Genomic DNA, 22423 nt, shown 5'->3' on the forward strand with positions numbered 1-22423 from the left:
ATGGCCCCGGAGGTGGTGTGCCGGAGGAGTATAAAACTCGGGAAGCGGCGAAGAACCGACATTGGTGCGACGATGTGTCGGAGAGACATCATCTAGGTGTATTGGTGACCCATCGGGCTGCAACAGATCCGTGAACGTGGTCAAATCTGGTGGAGTCCAACCGGACATGGTGGAGAAGATTTGAGAGAGTGAAGATGATGAATGAGATGAAATGGGTGTGGAGTGAGTGAAACCATATGGGGGGTATTTATAGGGGGTGGGGATGAAATTTTAGGGTTTTTTGGCTTTTTTTCGGATTTTTTGAACCAGCAACGGCTACCCCAACGGCTAGCTGACGTGGACGAATCAGATCGCGCCACGTCAGCTAGCCGTTACGCCCTCTCGCCCGCCTGTCGCCCGCCTATCGCCCCTCTCTCGCCCCCACTCTCGCCTCCCTCTCGCTGCCTGATACGTCTCCGACGTATCGATAATTTCTTATGTTCTATGCCATATTATTGATGATACCTACATGTTTTATGCACACTTTATGTCATATTCGTGCATTTTCTGAAACTAACCTATTAACAAGATACCGAAGTGCCGCTTGTCGTTTTCTGCTGTTTTTGGTTTCGAAATCCTAGTAACGAAATATTCTCGGAATTGGACGAAACAAAGACCCGGGGGCCTATTTCGCCACGAACCTTCCGGAAGACCGAAGAGCATACGAAGTGGGGCCACGAGGTGGCCGGACCACATGGCGGCGCGGCCAAGGGGGCCCGCGCCGCCCTGTGGTGTGGGCCCCTCGTTAGCCCCCGACTCTGCCCTTCCGCCTACTTAAAGCCTCCGTCGCGAAACCCCGATGCGAAAAACCACGATACGGAAAACCTTGCGAGACGCCGCCGCCGCCGATCCCATCTCGGGGGATTCGGGAGAGCTCCTCCGGCACCCTTCCGGAGAGGGGATTCATCTCCCGGAGGACTCTACACCGCCATGGTCGCCTCCGGAGTGATGAGTGAGTAGTTCACCCTCGGACTATGGGTCCATAGCAGTAGCTAGATGGTTGTCTTCTCCTCATTGTGCTTCATTGTTGGATCTTGTGAGCTGCCTAACATGATCAAGATCATCTATCCGTAATACTCTATGTTGTGTTTGTCGGGATCCGATGGATAGAGAATACCATGTTATGTTAATTATCAAGTTATTACATATGTGTTGTTTATGATCTTGCATGCTCTCCGTTTCTAGTAGAGGCTCTGGCCAAGTTTTTGCTTTTAACTCCAAGAGGGAGTATTTATGCTCGATAGTGGGTTCATGCTCGCATTGACACCTGGGACAAGTGACGAAAGTTCTAAGGTTATGTTGTGCTTGTTGCCACTAGGGATAAAACATTGGCGCTATGTCCGAGGATGTAGTTGTTGATTACATTACGCACCATACTTAATGCAATTGTCTCGTTGCTTTGCAACTTAATACCGGAAGGGGTTAGGATGATAACCTCGAAGGTGGACTTTTTAGGCATAGATGCGAGTTGGATGGCGGTCTATGTACTTTGTCGTAATGCCCAATTAAATCTCACTATACTTATCATGACATGTATGTGCATTGTTATGCTCTCTCTATTTGTCAATTGCCCGACTGTAATTTGTTCACCCAACATGCTTTTATCTTATGGGAGAGACACCTCTAGTGAACTGTGGACCCCGGTCCATTCTTTTAATACCGAAATACAAATTTGCTGCAATACTTGTTTTACTCGTTTTCTCTGCAAACAATCATCTTCCACACAATACGGTTAACCCTTTGTTACGACAAGCCGGTGACATTGACAACCTCACTCGTTTCGTTGGGGCAAAGTACTTTGGTTGTGTTGTGCAGGTTCCACGTTGGCGCCGGAATCTCCGGTGTTGCGCCGCACTACATCCCGCCGCCATCAACCTTCAACGTGCTTCTTGACTCCTACTCGGTTCGATTAAACCTTGGTTTCTTATCGAGGGAAACTTGCCGCTGTGCACATCACACCTTCCTCTTGGGGTTCCCAACGGACGTGTCAACTACACGCATCAAGCAAATTTCTGGCGCCGTTGCCGGGAGATCAAGACACGCTGCAAGGGGAGTCTCCACTTCTCAATCTCTTTACTTTGTTTTTGTCTTGCTTTATTTTATTTACTACTTTGTTTGCTGCACTTATATCAAAACACAAAAAAATTAGTTGCTAGCTTTACTTTATTTACTGTCTTGCACTCTATATCAAAAACACAAAAAAATTAGTTTACTTGCATTTACTTTACTTGATTCATCATGTTTCCTTTTAATTTTACCACAAAAGACATACCGGTGGGACAAGGGTCTATAATTGGAAGAGATAATATAGAAGAATTTTTCACCCATATTAGTATGCATGAAGATCTTAAAGATATACCACTTGCAAAAGCTGTCCCTACTTATGAAGATGCCTCTGTTTGTTTGGTACGCATGATGGAAGCTAGATTTATTAGTCTCAACCCCATGATACAACACGTGTTTCTTACACTTTCTGATATGGAGCGGGGAGAGAAGAGAGATTTTGTTCTAAAAGTCTTGGTGCGAGAATTTGAAGATATAGCTATAGAAGCTAGAAAAGTTTTTATTAAGCATAAGAGGCTTGGCTTTTATACCGACTTTAAAAGAACACTTGAAAAAATGGATATGTATAGACTAAAATACACTAATAATGCTAATGATGATGGGGAGATTAAAGCACCAATACCATGTAAGCTCCTAGCAATACATGAAGCTCTAGAAAATAATTATGCTTGGCTTGTTCCTGAAAATTTGTTTGATGAGAATAGCAAGCCTAAGACTAATGAAAAGGGAGCCTCTGAAACTTACATAGATAATATACAATGCATGGTTGAGAAAACTCCCAACACCCCTGGTTATGATATCAATGCACCACTCTTTGATAACACTTGAGATACACTTTCTGCGCCTAGCTGAAAGGCGTTAAAGAAAAGCGCTTATGGGAGACAACCCATGTTTTTTACTACAGTATTTTTATTTTATATTTGAGTCTTGGAAGTTGTTTACTACTGTAGCAACCTATCCTTATCTTAGTTTTATGTTTTGTTGTGCCAAGTGAAGTCTTTGATAGTAAAGTAAGTACTAGATTTGGATTACTGCGCAGTTCCAGATTTCTTTGCTGTCACGAATCTGGGTCTACCTCCCTGTAGGAAGCTCAGAAAATTAAGCCAATTTACGTGCATGATCCTCAGATATGTACGCAACTTTCATTCAATTTTAGCATTTTCATTTGAGCAAGTCTGGTGGCCTAATAAAATTCATCTTTACGGACTGTTCTGTTTTGACAGATTCTGTCTTTTATTTCGCATTGCCTCTTTTGCTATGTTGGATGAATTTCTTTGATCCATTAATGTACAGTAGCTTTATGCAATGTCCAGAAGTGTTAAGAATGATTGTGTCACCTCTGAACATGTGAATTTTTATTATGCACTAACCCTCTAATGAGTTGTTTCGAGTTTGGTGTGGAGGAAGTTTTCAAGGATCAAGAGAGTAGTATGATGCAATATGATCAAGGAGAGTGAAAGCTCTAAGCTTGGGGATGCCCCGGTGGTTCACCCCTGCATATTATAAGAAGACTCAAGCGTCTAAGCTTGGGGATGCCCAAGGCATCCCCTTCTTCATCGACAACATTATCAGGTTCCTCCCCTGAAACTATATTTTTATTCCGTCACATCTTATGCACTTTGCTTGGAGCGTCGGTTTGTTTTTGCTTTTTGTTTTGTTTGAATAAAATGGATCCTAGCATTCACTTTATGGGAGAGAGACACGCTCCGCTGTAGCATATGGACAAATATGTCCTTAGGCTCTACTCATAGTATTCATGGCGAAGTTTCTTCTTCGTTAAATTGTTATATGGTTGGAATTGGAAAATGCTACATGTAGTAACTCTAAAAAGTCTTGGATAATTTGATACTTGGCAATTGTTGTGCTCATGTTTAAGCTCTTGCATCATATACTTTGCACCCATTAATGAAGAAATACTTAGAGCTTGCTAATTTGGTTTGCATATTTGGTTTCTCTAGAGTCTAGATAACATCTAGTATTGAGTTTTGAACAACAAGGAAGACGGTATGGAGTCTTATAATGTTTACAATATGTCTTTTATGTGAGTTTTGCTGTACCGTTCATCCTTGTGTTTGTTTCAAATAACCTTGCTAGCCTAAACCTTGTATCGAGAGGGAATACTTCTCATGCATCCAAAATACTTGAGCCAACCACTATGCCATTTGTGTCCACCATACCTACTACTACATGGTATTTATCCGCCATTCCAAAGTAAATTGCTTGAGTGCTACCTTTAAAATTCCATCATTCACCTTTGCAATATATAGCTCATGGGACAAATAGCTTAAAAACTATTGTGGTATTGAATATGTACTTATGCACTTTATCTCTTATTAAGTTGCTTGTTGTGCGATAACCATGTTTCGGGGACGCCATCAACTATTCTTTGTTGAATATCATGTGAGTTGCTATGCATGTCCGTCTTGTCTGAAGTAAGAGAGATCTACCACCTTCATGGTTGGAGCATGCATATTGTTAGAGAAGAACTTTGGGCCGCTAACTAAAGCAATGAATCATGGTGGAAGTTTCAGTTTTGGACATATATCCTCAATCTCATATGAGAATAATAATTGTTGCCACATGCTTATGCATTAAAGAGGAGTCCATCATCTGTTGTCCATGTTGTCCCGGTATGGATGTCTAAGTTGAGAATAATCAAAAGCGAGAAATCCAAAATGCGAGCTTTCTCCTTAGACCTTTGTACGAAGCGGCATGGAGGTACCCCATTGTGACACTTGGTTAAAACATGTGCATTGCAAAGATCCGGTAGTCCAAGCTAATTAGGACAAGGTGCGGGCACTATTAGTATACTATGCATGAGGCTTGCAACTTGTAAGATATAATTTTCATAACTCATATGCTTTATTACTACCGTTGACAAAATTGTTTCATGTTTTCAAAATAAAAGCTCTAGCACAAATATAGCAATCGATGCTTTCCTCTTTGAAGGACCATTCTTTTACTTTTATGTTGAGTCAGTTCACCTATCTCTCTCCACCTCAAGAAGCAAACACTTGTGTGAACTTTGCATTGATTCCTACATACTTGCATATTGTACTTGTTATATTACTCTATGTTGACAATTATCCATGAGATATACATGTTACAAGTTGAAAGCAACCGCTGAAACTTTATCTTCCTTTGTGTTGCTTCAATGCCTTTACTTTGATTTATTGCTTTATGAGTTAACTCTTATGCAAGACTTATTAATACTTGTCTTGAAGTACTATTCATGAAAAGTCTTTGCTTTATGATTCAGCTTGTTTACTCATGTCATTACCATTGTTTTGATCGCTGCATCCACTACATATGTTTACAAATAGTATGATCAAGGTTATGATGGCATATCACTTCCGAAATTATCTTTGTTATCGTTTTACCTGCTCGGGACGAGCAGAACTAAGCTTGGGGATGCTTGATACGTCTCCGACGTATCGATAATTTCTTATGTTCTATGCCATATTATTGATGATACCTACATGTTTTATGCACACTTTATGTCATATTCGTGCATTTTCCGGAACTAACCTATTAACAAGATGCCGAAGTGCCAGCTTCGTTGTTCTCGCTGTTTTTGGTTTCGAAATCCTAGTAACGAAATATTCTCGGAATTGGACGAAACAAAGACCCAGGGGCCTATTTCGCCACGAACCTTCCGGAAGACCGAAGAGCATACGAAGTGGGGCCACGAGGTGGCCGGACCACATGGCGGCGCGACCAAAGGGGGCCCGCGCCGCCCGTGGTGTGGGCCCCTCGTTAGCCCCCCGACTCGCCCTTCCGCCTACTTAAAGCCTCCGTCGCGAAACCCCCGATGCGAAAAACCACGATACGGAAAACCTTACCGAGACGCCGCCGCCGCCGATCCCATCTCGGGGGATTCTGGAGATCTCCTCCGGCACCCCGCCGGAGAGGGGATTCATCTCCCGGAGGACTCTACACCGCCATGGTCGCCTCCGGAGTGATGAGTGAGTAGTTCACCCCTGGACTATGGGTCCATAGCAGTAGCTAGATGGTTGTCTTCTCCTCATTGTGCTTCATTGTTGGATCTTGTGAGCTGCCTAACATGATCAAGATCATCTATCTGTAATACTCTATGTTGTGTTTGTCGGGATCCGATGGATAGAGAATACCATGTTATGTTAATTATCAAGTTATTACATATGTGTTGTTTATGATCTTGCATGCTCTCCGTTTCTAGTAGAGGCTCTGGCCAAGTTTTTGCTTTTAACTCCAAGAGGGAGTATTTATGCTCGATAGTGGGTTCATGCCTGCATTGACACCGGGACGATGGACATAAAGTTCTAAGGTTGTGTTGTGCTGTTGCCACTAGGGATAAAACATTGGCGCTATGTCCGAGGATGTAGTTGTTGATTACATTACGCACCATACTTAATGCAATTGTCTGTTGCTTTGCAACTTAATACTGGAAGGGGTTCGGATGATAACCCGAAGGTGGACTTTTTAGGCATAGATGCAGTTGGATGGCGGTCTATGTACTTTGTCGTAATGCCCAATTAAATCTCACTATACTTATCATGACATGTATGTGCATTGTTATGCTCTCTCTATTTGTCAATTGCCCGACTGTAATTTGTTCACCCAACATGCTTTTATCTTATGGGAGAGACACCTCTAGTGAACTGTGGACCCCGGTCCATTCTTTTAATACCGAAATACAAATCTCGCTGCAATACTTGTTTTATCGTTTTCTCTCGCAAACAATCATCTTCCACACAATAACCCTTTGTTACGAGCAAGCCGGTGAGATTGACAACCTCACTCGTTTCGTTGGGGCAAAGTACTTTGGTTGTGTTGTGCAGGTTCCACGTTGGCGCCGAATCTCCGGTGTTGCGCCGCACTACATCCCGCCGCCATCAACCTTCAACGTGCTTCTTGACTCCTACTGGTTCGATTAAACCTTGGTTTCTTACTGAGGGAAACTTGCCGCTGTGCGCATCACACCTTCCTCTTGGGGTTCCCAACGGACGTGTCAACTACACGCATCACTGCCAACGCTACCGCCCCACTCTCGACCGCCTCTCGCCTCCCTCTCGCCCCCAACGCAGGCGCTAGCCGGGCGGGAGCGGGCGATACCGCCGGGCGCCCGCGCCATCGCCTCCCGCTCTCGTCTCGCCCCTCTCTCGCCTCTCTCTCGCCCCGCCTCGGGCGCTACCGCCCCCGCTCTCGCCCGCAATGGCACCAGCCTAAGTTTGGGGATATTTGCATACAATAGTGATCTTGATAAGATTTTTTTTAAAATGTAATAAATAAAATAAATTTATTTGATATAGAAATATTACATAGATGTTATTACACTAAGATATAAATATTACATAGTTCTAAAATGTAGTAAATTAGAGATTTTTGTTGGCCCTCGTTTTTTCGCTGCAAAGAAACAACATCCACAGTCACCTAAACTCGAAGGTTATGGTTACCGCTTTCCTCACCATAAAGATAGAATATCCGCAACCCTACACTAGAGGCTTCTGCTAACCCTCGCCATCTTCGCTGCAAAGCCGACGAACCTGTGCAAAATGCCCTTCCACCTTGTACTCGGGGCCACAAGGCTACCAAGGCCGATCTTGCCGAGAGGCATCAACCCCTGAGTTGAGACAAACCTTGGAGAAGATCATGGCCGAATCACAAGTCACCCTAGCCAAAAGGGACGAGAAGAGGCTCCTGGAAAAGGAGGCCTCTACTGCCATCTACCTTAACCTAACCAAAGAGGTTATTGAGGTCCAAAGAATGGACGTCGATGCCAAAAGAGCAGAGTTTTAGGCCAAAAGGCTTGACGTCGAGGCCAGAAGAATGTACGTTGAGGCCAAAAGGGTAGACTTTCAGGCCAAAAGGCTTGACGTCAAGGCTAGAAGGATGGACGTCGAGGCTAGAAGGATGGACGTCGAGGCCAAGATTTGGGCAGAGGACACAAGGCTTGTCCGGTCGCGATGAGTGACCGGCGTTCCTCATGTATGGCCGGCACGCCAGTGGCTCAGACGCCGCTCACATTCCCACCAGAGGCAAGTCACCGCCCCAAAAAATAAAAATTGAGCAGAGCCAACACACCAGCCCCTGCGATTGACGTCCTCCTCGCCGGAGCCGCCATGGAATCCGAGCAAACTATAGCAGGCACCACCCTAGACACCGATGTAGCCACCACCACATCCACGATGAAGACCGCATATCCGGCGGGCTCAAAGCGTGCCACCACCGGAGGTGGCAAAACAAAGGCAAAGACGCCCAAGAAGGTGCTGACGAAGGAGGAGAAATGTATTGAGGCCGCGAAGCAATGGGGCAGGCACAGAAATCTGGCGGTGGTCGCATAGCGGGTGATACGTGCATTTTACATCATCATTATTGTTACATATATGATTAGTTTTCATTGTTATTTACCATCATCCATCATCATCTATGCTTTTTTAGTCGATTTCCGGGACTTTCCTAAATAGTCCCCTTCATTGGTATTTAATTCCTCGGAGGCACAAAACCTCCTTTTTCGCATTTTATTTGTTTTAGGACTTTCTCGATCGCTAAAAATCAAGGAAAAAATACCTGATCAGTTTTTCACCCGGAGAAGGACAGTGGGCGAAACAATAACGTGAGGGGAGCCACGAGTTCCAAACGGCACCAGGTGGCGCACCCAAACATGTAGAGCGTGCCACCCTGGTCCGTTTGCGCCGTAGGCATCGTCTCGCCCCCCTTTACACCAGAAGCTTCGTTTCTCCTAAAAACCTAAGCCATATTTTTCCGAGATTTATTGAGGCAGCGGTGGAGGCGAAAGTCCTCTCCTACTCCGGGAGAGGGCATATCCCGCTACATTGGTGCCTCCGGTGATGGGAAAATCGACGCCATCGACATCCCTACTCCTCCTTGGCTTGGGAGGAGGCATCTCCATCAACACCATCATCACCACCATATCCATCTACGAGATCTACATTATCCCCTCATAGTTTGTTTTGAATTGAACCTTAGATATTGTTTTTAGTGCTATAGCATGACCGTGATTGATACTTTGTCATTATTTGGTGGGGAGATCATATATTCAGATTGTGTTGTAACATTATGCCTCTGGTCCATATCATGTTTAACATTTGTGAGTAGTTCTCAACATTTCTAAGGGCATAAGATGATCTGGCTATGATCATATATAATGTGCAATGAGTATTTGGTCAAGTTTTCTATCTTTTATGTTGTTCTATGATGGTTTTATGCGAACATCGACTGCATATTATTTCACCTATATGAGCTCATAGGGCTGCACTTTAATGTAATGCATAAGTGTTGGAAGGGACGGATTGACAGAAACAGTTTCCAGTACTATGTGTTGCATTCGAGGGGTTCATGTTGGGGACCAATGATCCTATTGCTATGGTGGGATATTTATGTCTTAATAATTTCTATACTTTCACATGAAAATGGCTCTAGGACCCATCATAAGGGGTGTGTTTGCACATATCTATGTTTGCACCTAACTTAGTCTCTGCCACTAATTGAATAAAGCTTGAAAAAAATATTTATCATGTTGTTTAGAACTCATATGGTAGTGAATCCATGCTACCCTCGGGAACATTTGTCTCATATAAACACACACACACTTGAGCTTGTCCTCTTGCTGCATAGAGGAATGGGCTTTTCTCTCATTGAGAGCATTTACTTATTTGCTATTTACTTTCCGCACTTTATTTTTATTGCAAATTATACACCCCAAAACACCAAAACTGTTACTTTATTATTACTGTTTTGTTGTCCATTCTACTAACCAATACCTTCATCTTCTCGTGGGTTCGACAACCTTTTTTATTGAAAAAATACTACAATTGATCTCCTGCAACTGGGATCCATCAAGACACTTTTCTAGCCAGGTGGAAGCGCCCTCGTTGACCCTCCCCAGCCTCTGCTACTTCGTCTCTCATACCAAATCCCCCTCCCACAACGTCAAATCCAAGTCAACCAAGCCAGGTGGGAGTAGCTGCGTCCAAGGGGATATAGAGGGAGGTACCTGCTGCGGTGCCGCCGATGTCCTGATTAATCCCACCGCCGAGCCCGATTGCTTGCAACCGCCGGCTTGATTGCTTGCCACCGCCACTGGTTCGCGAGAGGAGTGCAGAGAGGTAGGGAAAATAGATAGGGTTAGAGCCTTTTCTTTTCTTTTGTTGGACGATGAGCGAGAGAAACGACGTGAATACTTCTTTTCGGGTGAGTCTAGTGCGGGAGACAGAAGTGGTTGGCGCCGTCCACCACATATTGCCGGTCGAGGATATCCACCATTTTGGACGAATATACCTCGAATCTGGTTATCCTCAGTCTCTCCCACTCTCTAAACCAAACAGCTCATAACCAGTTTGTTAGTACTACCTCTAACCACTTGGGGATATCCCTTCAACCAAACAACCCCTAAGATATGGATCAAGTGGATCCTATGCCGCATAGGGCCCACCTATCTGTCAATCCATGCCTCTTTATACTAGGGTCAAGTACTTAAAGTACATGTGATAACACTCTACCTGCAATGACCATACTAACCATTGACCAAGGAAGGGCACATAGAGTGAACTGGGAACGAGATCGTCTAACGTAGAGGAGGGAAGTCAGGTAAGCACGGTATTTAGCTATTGTACAATGTAGAAGAAAAGGCAGGATAATATAGGAAGCATTCTATGTACTTTACTGTAGCAATTTTTTGCGAAACATAGTACAATTAAAGACGGTTACACGTACGCGCACACACTCACTTCTATGAACGCACACATGCACATCCTACCCCTATGAGTACTTCCAAGAGACTACGACGAAGAACTGATCCAACGGGTCTTAAGATTGACGAAGTCGCCACAGACGTCTCGTTATCGACGGAAACATCACCTCGCAGTAAAGAATATTTCGCCTTTTATTAGACACCAAAGTGTCAAATCTAGGATTTGAACTCTATTGAGCTGAGTGTGCTACAACCCTCCTAACCATTCAACCACATGGTGGTTCTCACTGTAGCAAATTAGTGTACATATAAATTGTATAAACTAAAAATAAGTCAGCCATAATTTTGATTGTAAATAATTATTGTAAATGAATACCGCATATACATATTGTGCAAGTTAATTTGGATCAAATTAGCTTTAGCCATCTAGATATGAAAAAGAGAAGTTAGAGAACAATAGCTTGACTTACTTATGTACTTCACGTTTGATGATCTGTTTCCAGTTAAGCATGAGGTACTTCCCCGTCTCAGTTTATAGCCCGCCCGCAACTCTAATCTAACTAACATAATGTAAATTATATGGTAAAAATATCATTAGAATGTAGAACATATAAACTTTTTAATAATATATATTTTATAATATACATCTTGTATTGCGTTAGTCAAATTTATTGCATAGAGATATATTGGACCTATAAATCAGGAAAAAAGGTTATAAATTAATTATGTATCTAAAGGAGCTGAGATAAATGAAAGAAGTAGAATATAATCCATGATACATTTCTGCTGTGGAAAAGATTAACTAAAAAATCTGTGGTTAAGAAGAAAATAAAGAAACCATAGCTTTATATTTATCAAATTGATCCCTCCGTCTCAACTTATGTTGCGCATCATTCAGGTGAAAGCTAAATTTTATAAAATTTAACCAATTATATAATAAATATATAATTTCTACAATATAAAATTAATTTATTAGAACTACGGTAAAATATATTTTTATATTATGTAACTTTCATATCATAGATAATAATATATTTCCTAGAATCGATTAAAATTTACAAAATTTAACTTTAACTAAAAAATATGCGCAACATATTTTAGAACACAACAGAGGGAGTAAGAATTTAAGAGTCTCCGTTAAAAAAACAATCCAAGAGGGTCATCCCCCACTCTTGACTGCATGGTAAATCTTCCTTTGCACTTCATCTGCATACAGGGGGCGGAAGACCCACGGCAGGCCAGCCGGCAGGAGCTCGGACGCGCGCGATGCCTTCCTCCTCCTCTTCATCCGTCCGGGTCCGGCAGAGGAAGCTCCCGGGGGCCGAGAGCTTGGTCTCTTTGCTGCTCAGTCAGAACGAGGTCGACGCGCTCTGTGAGAAGCACGGCGTCCCCAAGGAGTTCAAGGCGCGCCCTGCCGGCGACCTGCGCCTGAACTCGGTGCCGCCGCCGGGAGCCGTCTGCGTGTACGTGCACGCGCTGAAGGCCGGGATGCGCTTCCCGCTGCACGGCTTCTTCTGCCAGGCGCTCGCCCACTTCGGCATCGCGCCGGCCCAGCTCACGCCCAACGGGTGGCGCATCATGGCGGGCTTCCTCGCGCTCTGCCAGTCCGCCGGCGTGCCGCCGTCGCTCGCGGTGTTCCGGCACTTCTTCACGGTGTCCATCGTCAACCACAAAGAAAAAGGCTGGTACTTTTTCCGATCCAAGGACAACTCCGGCTTGCGCTTCGCGGGTCTGCCGACTCCCAGATCGGACTGGAGAAAACTCTTCTTCTTCCTCTCGTCGACGGAGCCGTGGCCTTGCCCGGTGGAGTGGGGCGAGCCGTCCAAGACATCTTTCGTGGAGCCATTGCTCACGGAGGAGGAGCGTCTGTGGGCGAGCAAGCTGTTGAGTGCTCACGGCGGCGCCGCCATTGATCTCAACACAGATCTTCGCGGAAGCAACCTTGCCGCCGCCGCCATGAGCACCACCACACCGCCAGCGCCGCCTTCTACTACTCATACTACCACTTCCAGTCCCAGAGGTAGCTGAACATCGAAATGCCTCTCATTCCCCTGTTTTGTCGACCCTGCCTGATGTGGTTCTTGTGTGCCAGGCATTGATCCCCAAATCTACGACATGGTGAAAACTATGTATGCCGAGAAGGCAGCCGCGCAGTCGGCAAAGAAGGTGAAAGTCGAGCCAGGCAGTGAAGCGCCGGTGTTGCCCCCTTTGTGCGGGGAGAAGAAGGGTCCGGAGGAAGCTAACGACGGCGAGGAAAATGCGCCTCCCACTGTGGTGACCGCCGTGTTTTCCCCACCGCGGGGATTCTCCGGGAAGCCACAGCATTTCCCGGACAGCACGGACTGGGAGGCTGCACGGGATCTTCTGCACGGTGCCATCACGCCGTCGCAGAAGCGCGTGTTCGCGGCGACGGAGCCTTCCGGCATGGTCGCGTCGAGCTATGTTGAGTTTCTGCGGGTACCACTATGTACCTAGTACCAAACGCATTTGCAGATGTAAAATGTTGGTGATTGTTAGGAGTGTGATGGATCACATTGTTCGTGTGCAGGCCACGAACTACGTGTCCTTCTGCTTGGGCAACGCGCTGGCGCTGGAGAAGAAGCTGGTGGAGCGGGACGCGGAGATCGCCGCGCTACGGGGGCAGCTGGAGGAGACGAACCGGGAGCTCGCCGCGGCGAAACGGGCGGAGGAGACGGAGCGGGAGAATGCAGAGGCGACGGAGGCGATCCAGCAGCTCCTGGGGTCAGAGGAGCGCGTGCGGCGGCTCGCTGAGCACGCGCTGGAGGGGTACCAGCGCTGGAAGGATGGCCGAGCGGCACACACAACATGATCCTTGTCGCCGGCGCTCTCGCTGGGTCGTTCGTGCCGTTTGATTAGGGGAGCTCGTTGATCGATTTAGTTGTAAAAAAAACTCGTTCATCAATTTCTTTTTTTTTTTAACCTGAAAAGTTTTCGACGATTTCAAGTTCTCTTCATGGCTAGATGACTCGCATGCGACTTCTGATTTAGAACCCATTTCGCCTCCCTCAAAGAGTTCAGAGTTTCGAGGCACGTCGAACATTTTTTCATTCCTAGCGCATGCTCCAAAGTCTCATTTTTGTCCGGTGCGATCCAATAGGGTGTCTAGCGTTCTGAGTCCATCCCCACTTCGGGCGCGCTGGATAGTGCGAGAAGCGAGGCAGCGAATGGTGGGTCCAACGCGTTATTGACATAGAAGTCTAAAACCAGTCGACTAACTCTGGTCAACCAACGTTAATGACTCCCAGACTTTCCCAAACTAGGATGGATATCGAGAGAATGAAGATTAGAAAACATTTGCATATTGATGAAACACAAGAGAAACATGAATTGCCAGATTCCTTGTACTAGATGGACTCATCAAAAAAGAAGTTGTTTTGTGGACTAGTTAAAAATGCTAGATTTCGAGACAACCATGCTTCCTCTATGTTTAATAAGGTGAGGTTAGAGGAAAAACAAGTTTGTTGGGTGAAAACACATGACTCCCATATTTTGTTTGAAGAATTCTTACCTTTGGCTGTAATGAAGATATTACGTGAACATGTTGCAATGCCTTTGGTTAAGCTAGTGTGACGCCCCGGAACCGGTACCATGAGGATTCCAGCGAACCCGCCGAAATCCGCACGATATCGATTCTGAGACGCCCTCCGACACGACGTGCGCGACGAATCACACACGTGATGCCAGAGGAATTAACACGAGCGGTAACATTACAACAGGATTACAATAGAGCCCACAAGAAACATATATTACAACAACGACTCCAACGAGTCAAGATACAAATATACAATACAAAGATCCAATTCATACAGAAGATCGAATACGTCCGGGTACGGACAAGATACAAATTGGACTAAGAGTCCTGAAGATAACCAGTGGCGTCCATAACCCTGCCCAGGCCAAGCCGGAAGGGTAACCTTGCTAACGTCGTCATCTCGTACCTGTTGAAGTCGGGCCATCGGTTGCCGACAAAAGGAAGGAAGCAAAAGAGAAAAGGGAAAAGGCGAGAGTAAGTACCAAGGAACGAACTCCGACACGTACTTAGCGAGACTTAGAAATGGCTATGCTCGCCGAGCGAGTATATATATATATCGCCTGGGGCTATATGGTAGGTTTAGCGACAACAAAACTATAACCAATAGAGACACACTACAACATCCGTCTACTCAGATAAGATAAAAGAGCGCATAAGGTAACAGATAAAATACTACACAAACATAACCCAGCCAAATACACATATCCCCTCCAACAATTGCGAAGAGGCAATGTAAAAGGCACTCAACGGTGGACAAATTTTATTAGGTATCGGTTGTAGTAATGCTATATTACTATGCAAGTTATTAGCAGATTATTAGCAACAAGATAATGGTGTAAGTTGTTCTATGATCAAGCTATACAATTCCAAGTCGTCCATAACCGCGGACACGGCTTATCGATAAGATGTACACCCTGCAGGGGTTGCCTAAATGTAACCATACGCATGCTCGACCCACTTACGACAGGTGGATGTCTCACAACAAGACCGTTCCCAGTTCAACAAGAAAGTCTAGGGGGGCCACCCGACTAAGCTACCCGTAACGAAGTCCGGCCGTACTCCGAAGCGGACTCAGGGTTTGCGTTAACGGCTAGGCGTGCAAACCACACGCTTCGCTAAACGTTCCGCGGGGTACAGTACAAAATATAAACACCCGAAGGCAACAGGAAGTAAACACCCGAAGGCAACGGTATATAAACATGCATGCGCCAAATAAAACCAAGGTTGTGGCCCCCTTTTCAACTGACTTGAGAAAAGGTAAAGGGTGAGGGGGGGTCCCAATAATCGTCCCCACGCATGGGTAGAGCGCTCAATCTCGGAACAGATAACAAGAACTCGGGTCCTAGGGGACATTAGCGAGTCAAAGTTCCGATGCTTTCGCAAAGGGGCTCACAGATGCCTCTGCTTACAATTTTAGTTGTTAACAATTAAATAAAGCATGTGTATCTCCAACAACTGATATAGCATGTGATAACCTCCCAACAACCCAACATATCCCGATAACGGATCGAGATAAATAACAGAGCCTAAACACGCCTACGACTCGCAAGGCTCAAACATCAAGCAACGGCTATGGGTAAGGAATGATACATATAGGATTATTATGGTAAACAAGTGGAATAGGACACGTGACTCGATAAAGAATCGCAACATAAGGATAGCAATGCGAGGGAGAGAGTAAAATAGGTGAAGAGAGAGGGCTCGCCTGTGAAAAGTTGGAGAAGAACTTGTCGGAGAACTCGTCGTATATCACATCAACACTTCGTGATCCTATCCGGGAAGAAGCAAATGTTGGACACACAATGCATGCAAGTCTTACTACTACACATAAAGAACCGGCATGAGCAAGATGCAGGCATGCATGACATGGCAACGATGATGCGATGCAACTTATCCATATTAATCGGAGTCGGAACCCCGGACAAACAAATTAGGTTAGAGTTGCATTTCCTACCGCCAATATTAAGGGTGGATTAGCATAGCAAACATGGCAGGGGTGAGCTACATCAAAGTTAAATGGAACCGGGACAACATATATGTAATATCCCACATATTCCATATGTTCCATATTAGGTGATAATGCAAACTATCATGAATTTATATGATGCATGATGCAACAGCAAGCATGGATGACATATTCATGTTCCTCATGTTTTTCTGATCAATTTTCATATAGAGCACTTTTCTATTTGATTTACCAATTAAAAGTTATTAACAGATTGGTTTTATTATTATTTAAAATAGAAAATAGATTTATTTTATTGGGGAAAGGACCCGGAAACAAAATCCGGCCAGGGGAGAGACCCCGGGTTGTTTAACAAAAGATCCAGGGGGTTTTGCAGCAAAGCTTCAAAGCCAGGGACGGCGAGTTAGTTTGTAAAAAGCTGTAGGGAGTTTCCTGCAAGATGTGTGGATCCAGATCTGGGAAAACGGTTCTCACCAGAGGGGCAGCTAGCCCAGGTCGCTGACGGGTGGGGCCCGGTGCCACGTGGACGCCACCGTGGCGAACCATCCCTGCACGCCCGCCAGGTGCTCGGTGTGGTGCGTGCCGCGCGCGTTCCAGGGAAGGCGGTGACCGCGGCGAGGCGAGGCTGCGCACGGGCGAGGTAGAGGGTTCCAGGAGGCGGGAGATGGCGCAGGCGACGCGCCTGGTCCGCGCGGACGAGAGGGTGGCGGCGCCGCCGGTTGGAGGTCGTCGGAGACGTGGCGGCGGCAAGGTTCTGCGGGAAACGTCGGTCAACACGGCACGGAGGCAAAACAAGACGGAAAGGAGAGGATAAGGTGTCCAGGGGATGCGCAAAAACGCCATGAAGCTCAACCTGTGCTCAGAACGGACAGATGGTGACAGTGGTCGCCGGTATTGACGGTTTTTCCCATCGGAGTTGGGGAAGAAACGGCGAGCTCTCGCTCGATTTAGCGAACCCCGCGTCGATTCCTTGGAGGTAGATGGCGAGGGAGACGAGGCGCGTCGAACGGCGGTGGAGGCACGGCTCGGGGTGGCCGGAATCGAGCGGGCGACGGCGAGCAGTGGCGGTGCTGATGGGGTTTCTCCTCTGGTTCTTGCCGTGGAGGAGGGGAAAAGAAAGAAAAAGGGGAGCAGTTGGGAGAGGATGAGGACGAGAGGTTGGCGTGGTCCAGAAAGATAAAGCAAAGGAGGAAGGATCATGCGGGGGAAGGTGGAGCCTGGCGTGTTGGTGGAGTACAGCGAAGGAAAGGGGAACACGCTCTCCTCGTGAGGAGGAAGGCGACAGAGAGAAAGAAAATGGACGAAGGGGTACGGCCTGGTGGACTTGGGCCAAGGAGGAGAGAAGAGAGGATGGGCCTCCGGGGTGGGCTAGAGCTGGGCTGGCGGAAGGAAAGATGCCAGGGAGAGAGAGAGAGAGAGAGAGAGAGGTGTTGGGCTGAGAGGAAGAGAGGGCCCAGGGAGGGTTAGATAGGATAGGGTTTAGGGTTTTCCTTTTCTTTTAAAATCTGTTTGTCAAAAATATATGAAACCAGCTCAGGTAAAATCTGAATTTTGAATACAGGGTGGAGAGAGAAGCAATTACAAACGTTGCCAAAAGCTTTGATACCAAAATAAAATAGTTTTGTTTGTTCGGGTTTTGTTAAAAGAATAGAAAAGGGGAGGTTTATTATAAAACCATATGAGAGGGAAAAACAAAGTAGCTAGGGTTTTCAAAATAATATTTTTATTTTGTTGAAAACATGAATGATACGATGCATGATGCCATGATGATGCATAAAACAAAAGAACAAGCAAAATATATTAGGGGTATACCCGGGGCCGTTACAGCTAGCCATGTGTTTCAAGGCCATTACTTCCAAGATTGTCAGCAATAAAGAGATAGAAATGGTTGAAGAAGAGATGCAAGAGATATTATGCCAACTTAAGAAGATTTTTCCTCCAACATTCTTCGATATCATGGAGCATCTAGTTATACATTCCCAGCTGAAGTGAGACTTGTTGGAACTGTTCAATTTAGGAACATATGGTCGACCGAAATGTTCATTGGCAACATGAAAATCTGGGTACACAATAGAAGCCACCCTGCAGGATCTATTGCGCAGAAGTATATTTGTTTGATGAGTGTTTAACATTTTGTTCTTGATATGTGGATGATTGTAATACTAAGTTCAACAGAGCACCAAGACACGATGACAACTTGACTAGTAGTGCAAAAACAAATGGCAGCAAGTACTTGCCGATTTTTGGAAGACTATTATCAGCTTGCACTACTGCTTGAACTAGATTTCCTGTCTTGGACACAAGCACAGAAGTATGTACTCTTCAATTACAAACACATTCATTTTTACACAGAGAAGAATGTCAAAGCTTTAGCTGGGCAAAAGAGGAAAAGTAAAAGACAATTAGTAGCAGAACATCATGGAACATTCCATAGTTGGTTTATTGACCATGTGCAGTCTTTGCTTCTTAAAGGCACTAAATTGCCTGAAGAAATTGTGCTGCTAGCAAACAAACCTTACATGAGGTTGAAGAAGCACAACAACTACAACAATAATAGTTGTGAATTCCACGCAAAGGAGTATGCAACAGGCAAAAGTACTCAATGTGATGGAGTATCAAACTCAACTATATATGACTTCTAGTTATAGTTCAAAAGATAAAAACCCATTGAAAGGACAAGTAGAATATTATGGTAGAATAATTGAGATTGTTGAGTTAAATTATTCCAATGAAGGAAGTGTTGTCCTGTTCAAATATGAATGGGCAAAACCTACTGGAATTAAAAACATTGCCAACTTTGGGATAACACAAGTAAACCTGAAGCAGTTAGAATTGGGATCAGAACCATTTATATTTTCAACTCAAGCTAAGCAGATATAATATGTGAAAGATGTTGTAGATGATGAATGGTACCCTAGAATAGATAGTTAGTTTAGGTATGACAATGATGTTTGACATGTTCTTTCTTTTGTTTTGTTTGCATGAATTGTACTCAACAAATGACTAACTATATGTGCAGGAACAAATAATTCAGATACTCAAGTTTTCAATAAAAACATGATTGAAGTAGGGCAGGTTGCCACAATTGAAAGTAGTGGCGGGGATATCTTTGAAATGTTCATGCATATAGCAAAAGCATCTGAATTTTACATAGGGCTTTCAGGGAATGAGCAAGTAAGTACTCAATTCTACACCTTTGAACACAATAACTTTTCATGTATTCCAAGATATTTATCTACCTATTAGTTCTAAATATCTTTTGCTCGGATTGTTGAGAATGAAACAATATATGAACAACTAAAGGAAGATGAAGATGATGATGATTCTGAAGATGATAGTGATGAGGAGGATGATGATGAAGAAGAGGGGGTTGAGGATGAGAAGAGAGTAAATGGTGGGTAAAACTATGAGAGTGATGCAACTAATGATGGTGATGAATATGAAGATGGATCAATTGAAATTAACAAAAGTCAAGGCAAGATTCTTCAAATTTCAATTTTCTGTTCTGTCATGTCAAGAAAGATAGTCTACCTAAACTGTCATATTTTTTTTGGTTTTAGGCATAGAAGAAGAGTAATTTCGTAGAGGGCCAACAAAACTGAAGGGGTTCTGGAAGCATGTTAATCCCAACTGTAAAAATATATGTAGAATTCAACGACAATGGACAACCTTGTGGTCCAAACACAAGTAATTTCACTAATTTCATTGGAAGTTTAGTTTATGGAAAGGAATTTTCAATGGCAGCAACAAGCTAGAGCAGGTTCCTAGATGTGACAAAATGAAGTTGTGGAAAACTGTGAAGGTATTTATACTACCTTAGATTTATTTCTGAACTGCAATAACACTGGGAAGCTTTTGCTGTCTAACTATTACTACTTATATGGTAGGCTTTCTTTAATGTTGAAGAAATACATAGAAACTGGGTTTTAAAATCTGCAGGTAAAAATGGAAAGATTTCAAGTGCTACTTGAATAAGAAACATTACATGTCTAAATTATCAGCAGGAGAGAATATTGCAAAAGGGTGTGGCCAAAAATTCCTTTAGATCAATGGGATTGTTTGTTAAAGCATTGGAAGCAACAAAAAAATAAAGGTACATCATTAAATCATGAACCTTTCAATTTGAAATTGCCTGATTTCTGAACTTACCATTGTATTTGCTATCCTGAACTGAGTTGTTAAACTTGAATTTGGAATTGCAGAAATTGTGTAAGATGAATAAAAATGCAAGGAAGGGCCAACCAAATGGTACGCATACCACTGGGTCAAGGAGCTTTGCAGTTGTCCAAGAACAAATAGTAATAATCCAAACTGATCAATTCAGACTTAAATTTTGTGCATTTTAATTTGTGTACAATCTTACCATTTGAAATATTACTAAAAGTGCCTGAGGTTCAGACTAATAACCATAAATGAAATAGAATTAGAATCCATGTGTTTTGCAGGAGATCCAAGAAGGTAAAAAATTGGGAGGGCTCGGTTGTATAGAATAAACAACAATAATAGCAAAGGACCGCGAGCTGATGATTTTGCTGCCGAAAAATTGTAAGTTTCACCTCTCATGTAATTATGACAAAACTTGTTGTGGAGAAGGTCAGTTTCACTTCTAGTGCATATGATCACTACTGCCATGCCACATACTTGTTCTGAAACATACCTGTCACGATCACTACTTCCATCTAGCTTCACTTGTTGTGACACATACTTTCCTAGGAGAATAATAAAAATTACATAACTAAAATGAACTAATGCATAGTTGCTACTGTCTTCTTTGCAGGATGAAATTAATAAAAACATGAATGCCAATCATGCACTTCTTAGGGAGGAACCTAATCCCAATGACATGTATTCAACATTGTTTCCCAAAGCAAAGAAATCAACAAGGCATGGTAGTTGGTGGAAAAGGATCAGAAAATCTCGCTCAAGCACTAGCAACTCCTGAAGAGATTAGGAAAGAGGAAAGGTATCTCAAGCTTATGGTTGAGAAAACAGCGCGCAAGACTGGTTTCATAGAAGGGAAATTGAGTCAACTCATGCAAGTGTACCAAGCTAGCCAGAAAGTACAAGACAACCAACAACATCAAACAAGTGAACTGGGAATGGAAAGTCTTTCTACAATCCAGGTACACTACAACTTGTTCTTTCATGAGTAGAGGGTCAACAATATCTTTTCACAAGTCTGGTGACATCTAAATGTGTGATATGATTGGTATAATGTAGGTTACCAAACCAAGTGTAGAGAAAGACACTGGCAGTAAGGTTCTAGGTTCCAAAGCAAATGTACATTATACTTTCTTCTTTAATGTTCTTTATTATAATCCTACTATCCAGATGGTGCTACTAAGTATTTGATAAGTTCGATAAAATGTAGGAAACTAGATCAAGTGAAGAGACACATGTGAATAGAAGCCAAAAACATAATCATAACTCAGAAGTTGCAGGTTCTCAAGCCAAGGTATAATATCAACAGATTCATGTTCCCTTGGCTCCTAGATAGTGCAGTTAACTGTGTGCTATGATTGTCTAAATGTAGGCCACCACAACCCATGAAGATAGAAGAGCCAGTAAAAGCAAGCAGAGAAAGAGTGGGAAGGAACCTCATGGTTCTGTACCAAAGGTATATGCTGCTAACATTGGTATATTTGAAATAGTGATAGTAATGTTGTGATATGATTGGTAATTGAAGGTACCACCTAAAAGCATGAGAACACAACCTAGTCAATAAGCAATCTATACCCAAGAAGCAGTGTATAGCCAGGAAGTTGTCTATAGCCAGGAAACAACGAGAACCAGGAAGGAATGTTTAGCCATCAAGTATAAGGAAATCAATCAAAGACAACTTACAAGCATCTAGAGACAAATGTTAGAAATTACTCCTGCAATTGTACTAACTAAACGGTTGATGCAACAATTGAGGCTTATATAATAAGATAATAAAATCTGTTATCTGCAGACAACAAGTGTGAACAAGATCAACACATCTGTTAAACTGGAGAAGGCACAAGAGAGCTGTGGTGACCCGGCATACCACTGCATGGTGTAGTATGCAAGTCTGATATAACACCAATGAAACACCGTTCCACTAGTATTATATCGCTCAGAGTGGTAC

At 43.9% G+C, this 22423-nt stretch overlaps 1 protein-coding gene across 1 annotated transcript; it reads left to right on the plus strand.

The window, feature by feature from the left end:
- Nucleotides 1–12061: 12061 nt before the first annotated feature.
- LOC124706109 lies at nucleotides 12062–13625 on the plus strand. The gene is made up of 3 exons (XM_047237773.1): nucleotides 12062–12791; nucleotides 12888–13252; nucleotides 13344–13625. Exons 1-3 carry the CDS (start codon nucleotides 12062–12064, stop codon nucleotides 13623–13625), a joined length of 1377 nt encoding a protein of 458 aa, XP_047093729.1.
- The last annotated feature ends 8798 nt before the right edge of the window (nucleotides 13626–22423 follow it).

The sequence above is a fragment of the Lolium rigidum genome, chromosome 1, assembly GCF_022539505.1.
Source record: "Lolium rigidum isolate FL_2022 chromosome 1, APGP_CSIRO_Lrig_0.1, whole genome shotgun sequence".
Classification (NCBI taxonomy): Eukaryota; Viridiplantae; Streptophyta; class Magnoliopsida; order Poales; family Poaceae; genus Lolium; species Lolium rigidum.